At 48.1% G+C, this 5,438-nt stretch overlaps 1 protein-coding gene across 1 annotated transcript; it reads left to right on the top strand.

Moving 5' to 3' along the window:
* Window positions 1-608: 608 nt before the first annotated feature.
* On the top strand, window positions 609-4,479 carry LOC308278975 (protein Smaug homolog 2-like; the record flags this gene model as incomplete). Its single annotated transcript, XM_080718955.1, has 3 exons — window positions 609-704; window positions 2,761-4,246; window positions 4,451-4,479. The coding sequence occupies 3 exons, from the start codon at window positions 609-611 to the stop codon at window positions 4,477-4,479; spliced, it is 1,611 nt and encodes a 536-aa protein (XP_080575081.1).
* Between the last annotated feature and the right edge of the window lie 959 nt (window positions 4,480-5,438).

Below are 5,438 nucleotides of genomic sequence, written 5' to 3'. Positions count from 1 at the left end.
CTAATAAGGGTAGCCGTGTAGTATGCAACACCTCAGTGGAGCAGGAGGTCTTTGAATAATATTTTTCTGACAAACAGGAATAGAGAGGAGTAGCCTGAATACAGTCATCTGCTACATATCCAACATTTAGCTGGAAGTACAAGGTTGCTGAAAATGACCAGAGTCAGGATCTTAAGAGTCTTTATCTTTAGTGGGTTTGCTTGCCGGGCCACCTTCCATATCTGGTCTTTCACAAGATCTTGCCCTGGTGCTGGCTTTAAATATGTCCAATATATCCAGGCTGATTTTCCAGCAACCTTAACAGAGATGGATGTGACAAGGACCACCAGCCAGGGACCGGTCCACCGTGGCTCCAAAGACAAGGAAGGCAGTTTATTTTGGTACACCTGGTCTCTGGGTTGGAAAGTACGGAGGGATTGCTTATGCTCCCCCAGTCTGCTCTGCTAGCGGCCACTGTGGTCCAGATTTTAGTTTTTACTTTATGCAGAGCCCGTAACGAAACTAAGCAAATCTTTTTGACACCTGTTAGGCCAAGGGAATAGGGATTAAAAAAGTCAATTGAACTACTTCCATGCAGAGAGGGGTTGAAGTGGGGGTTAGATCAGCCGATGTTTGAGGTGTCCATGGCTGTCCAAGGGGTTCTGGCAGATGTTTATTTGGGATACTATCTGGAGTATCATCTGGAGCGTGACAACCTTAAGTCTGTGAGAAACAAAACTCACAATACAGTTTTCCAGACATGGCCCCCAAATTAGTAGCCATGCCACCCATGAGGAACCACATGGAATTTTAGGCAGCTGTGATGAACTGGGATAGCTAAACTGACTGGTGTTTTGTCTAATACCTATTTATACATTTTTAACATTTGGGAAGCACATATATAGCACTACAGTTACACAAGAGTTAACTCTCACTTTAGAAGTGAAATTTAGATAGCCATAGAAAACAAACAGTAGAAAACACAGGAAATTATCTTAATAGAATCTCACTGTAAACCTTTTGAATAATCATTAAATATAATTTAAAGGACTATGTCCCTGCATTATGTTTTTTATCATCGTAAGTCAAGCTTTCAACACAACAACTTTTAGCAGATAGAGAGGGAAAAAGGCTAAAAACTCACCAAGGACACAGGTGGACAGTACATGTCCCAAACTTCAAAGCGGGCATGTGCCATGTAACCCCTGACCCTGTTAACCAAGTAACCTGTCTTTGTCATTAATCCAACACAAGAGGCAAAAATAACTGGCAGGCCTGCAACTGCATTTGGGAAAAGAAAAACTATTCGCTAAGCAGGATGGGATAGGGAGAGAACTAGCTAAGAACAAGAACTCACATCAACATCTCAAACCATTACAAAAGCCTTATCTCATTTTTTAGTAATTTGAATTAATAACCTCATACATGTAAGAATGTTCAAATAATCTAAGAAGCAGAATAAACAATTTTTATATAAAATAGGTCTGGGAGTGTAGCCCAGAGGTAGAAGGGTTTCCAGGAACCCCAGTACCACAATAAATAAATAAATAAATAAATAAATAATAAAAAGCCAAAGAGAAGCACTTCTTATTGGTAAAGGGAACGATACAGCAAGATGGTATTAAGACAGAAAACATTTATTCCCCCAAATATCAGAGCCCCTTTGTACATTAAATACCACGGAACATTAAGACACAAAAAGGTCAAAATACAAATACACTGAGAGTCTTCAATATACCATCATCTACATTAGACAGATAAACCAGACAAATTAGTAAGGATGAGCTTCAGACCTAGTCTTCTAGATAAAGGATCATGTCATCTGCAAACAAGGATAGTTTTAATTCTTCTTTTCCTATTTGATTTCCTTCTCTTGTCTTATTGTTGTGGCAAGAGTCTCGAGGACTATATTGAAAAGGAGTGGTGATAGTGGGCATCCTTGTCTTGTTCCTGATTTTAGGGGAAATTCTTGCAGTTTTTCCCCATTCAAAATGATGTTGGCTTTGGGTTTATTGTATACACACACACACACACACACACACACACACACACACATATGTATATATATATGTATATATATTAGTGGTACTGGGGTTCCTGGAAACGCTTCTACCTACGGGCTACACTCCCAGACCTATTTTATATTTTTATGGGTAAACAGGGTCTCTTAAGGCAGTGAGGCTGGCTTCGAGCCTGCATGATCCTCCTGTCTCCGCCTCCCAAACGCGGGTATTACAAGTGAGAGCCACCATGCCTGGCGTGGGTTTATTGTATATTGCCTTAATGATGTTAAAATATATTCCTAGCTGGGCATGATAGCGGACGCTTGTAATATATATCAGTGTAATCAGCATCACACTGATACCCATACCAGATAAAGGTACCTCAAAAAAAGAAAATTATAGACCAATTTCCTTAATGTATATGGATGCAAATGTTCTTAATAAAATACTAGCTAGCAACTTGAATACAGAAACTCATCAAGAACATTGTCTGCCATGACCAAGTAGGTTTTATCCCAGAGATGCAAGGATAGTTCAACATACACAAGTCAATATATATAATTCATCACATAAACATAATGAAAGACAAAAACCACATTATCCTCTCAATAGATGCAGAAGAAGGATTCAAAAAAAATTAATACATGAAATGCTAAAAGACATTGAAGAAACTAAGGATAGAGGAAATTATCTCACTATCATAAAGGCAATTTAGGTAAACCCAAAGCCAATATCCTACTGAATAGAGAAAAACTAAAAGAATTCCTGGCCAGGCTAGCAAGACAAGCCACCCCGAGAAAACGGACATGTGCCCTTCCACATGTCCAGCTCAGTGCCGCCAGCCATCAACAGTATTGGGAGCAATGCAAACACAGGTCTCCCCTGCCAAATCCACCCTAGCCCACTGAAGCGCTCCATGTCTCTCATCCCTACGAGTCCCCAGGCCCCTGGTGAGTGGCCGAGTCCAGAGGAGCTCGGTGCTCGGGCTGCTTTCACCACGCCCGACCACGCACCCCTCTCGCCCCAGAGCAGTGTGGCCTCCTCTGGCAGTGAGCAGATGGAGGAACAGGGCTCCAGCTGGAACACTTTCCAGGAGGACGGCAGTGGTATGAAAGATGTACCCTCATGGCTCAAGAGCCTCCGCTTGCATAAGTATGCAGCCCTCTTCTCACAGATGAGCTACGAGGAGATGATGACACTTACTGAGCAGCACCTGGAGTCACAGAATGTCACCAAAGGTGCTCGCCATAAGATTGCCCTGAGTATCCAGAATCTGCGTGAAAGGCAGAGTGTCCTCAAGTTCCTAGAGAAGGATGTGCTGGAAGGTGGACATCTACGGAATGCTCTGCAGGAACTGCAGCAGATCATCATCACCCCTATCAAGGCCTACAGTGTCCTTCAGGCCACTGTGGCTGCTGCTGCTGCCACCCCTACTGCTAAGGATGGGGGCCGGGGGGAGCTGCCACTGCCAGGTGCTGAGCGCCCCCTAGCCCACCCTGGCACAGACAAGGGCACTGAGGCAAATGACCCTCCGGCTGCAGAGAGCTACCCCCCTCCACCAGCTCCAGCTCCCACTGATGGCAGTGAGCCAGCCCCAGCTCCCGTCGCCGACGGAGACATCCCCAGCCAGTTTACACAGGTGATGGGCAAAGTGTGCACCCAGCTGCTGGTGTCCCGACCAGACGAGGAGAACATCACTAGTTACCTCCAGCTCATTGAAAATTGCCTGACTCATGAGGCTTTCACAGAGACGCAGAAGAAGCGGCTACCGTCCTGGAAACAGCAAGTGCTGAAGCTCCTCCGGACATTCCCACGCAAAGCCGCACTGGACATGCAGAACTCCCGGCAACAGAAGGGCTGGGCATTCGGTTCCAACTCACTCCCCATAGCTGGCTCTGTGGGGATGGGGGTGGCCCTGCGGACCCAGCGGCAATTGCCATTGCCTCCACGGGCCCTCCCACCTCTCAGGATGGGCCTACTGAGCCCCTCGGTCATTGGGGGTGTCTCTCCCCGACATGCCATCACCAGCCCCAGCCTTGGGGGCCAGGGCCGACAGAACCTGTGGTTTGCCAATCCTGGAGGCAGCAACAGCATGCCCAGCGAGAGCCGCAGCTCTGTGCAGCGTACTCACTCACTCCCGGTCCACTCGTCACCCCAGGCCATTCTCATGTTCCCTCCAGACTGCCCAGTACCTGGGCCTGACCTGGAGATCAATCCCACCCTGGAGTCTCTGTATCTGAGCATGACAGAACACGCCTTGGGTGGTGAGCATTTCCTCTTTCCCTGGCCCAGCTCCCACCTACCCAGCGTCTCCATCTCTGAGCAAGGAACTCAGTCATCCTGAGGGTCCCAAGGGGAGGCCAGGCTCCAGGGAGGGCCCACCTGAGATAACAGGCCACGTGAGTGCCTTTTCCTCAGGCCTCCTGCCAGCTCCTGATCTTCCTCCCTTCCTCCCTTTCTTATCACAGATGGGACAGACAAAACCTCCACCATCTGACGGGACCCACAGTCCAGAGCACCCATAGGCTCCCGGGGCGGCGGGCAGGGGCCAACTCTCAACGGGCTTCTCTATGGCAGTGAAAGGGTGGGCTGGCTCAGCTATACATTCTAATATTTTTCTATTCTCTCATCCTTTTAACTTTTGTTTAACATTGGCACATCCCTTGCTCACTCCCAGGCCTGTGGAGAGATCTCTGCTGAGGCCAGGGGACAGAGGGGGCAGCTAGGGTAAAGGGGGGCAAGGACTGGCTAGACTGCCTGCCCCTCCATCCCTCCCACATCCCCCACCTGGCCTTGGCTCACCCCTGCCTCCTCCAGACCATTGACTGCTGGCCCCTCCTCAAGGGAGCAGACTCCCCAGACAAAAGGACCGCTACCTTGTGGAGCCTGCTTGAAGCCTTTGAGATGGTTACTGGAGAGGAGCTGGGGAGAGGAGGGTGAGGAGAGGAAGCGTTCTCCCTCCCCTCTCCATTCTAGACCGTCCTCACTCCCATCATTCCCTGAGGACAGGCACCACCTTCCTCTCACCTCTCGCCCTGTTTTATTAGAGGTTCTCTACAATTAATTTCTTAGGCCTATTTAAGATACATATTTATATAGTTCTTAACGGTTTTTCTCTTTGATCATTCCCCATCATTTTTAAATCCCCAGGCCTCTCTTTGAGCCAAGACAGTGGGAGGGGACCTGAACTTTTTGAGTGGAGAGGGCAGAGCCCCCTCCCCCAGAACCCCCTCCCCTCTCCCTCCCCCAGCCCTGGCTCCTCAGATGCAGAGGTTGAAGGTGGAAGCCAGGGCAGCAGTGAGATCAGGGAGTCTGTTGCCTTAACATCCCCTTCCCCCACCAACACACTCCCTTCTTTACTCCTAGGTCTGGTGAAAGACTTGGGGTTAGGAATATGGGAAAGGGGATTGTTTGGTTTTGGTTTATTTTCCACCCCACCTTTTCTTTCAGCACCCC

The sequence above is a fragment of the Muscardinus avellanarius genome (assembly GCF_963383645.1).
Source record: "Muscardinus avellanarius genome assembly, chromosome: X".
NCBI classification, from domain to species: Eukaryota; Metazoa; Chordata; class Mammalia; order Rodentia; family Gliridae; genus Muscardinus; species Muscardinus avellanarius.
The sequence above is the reverse complement of the archived record's forward strand: the minus strand, read 5'-3'. Positions and strand labels throughout refer to the sequence as shown.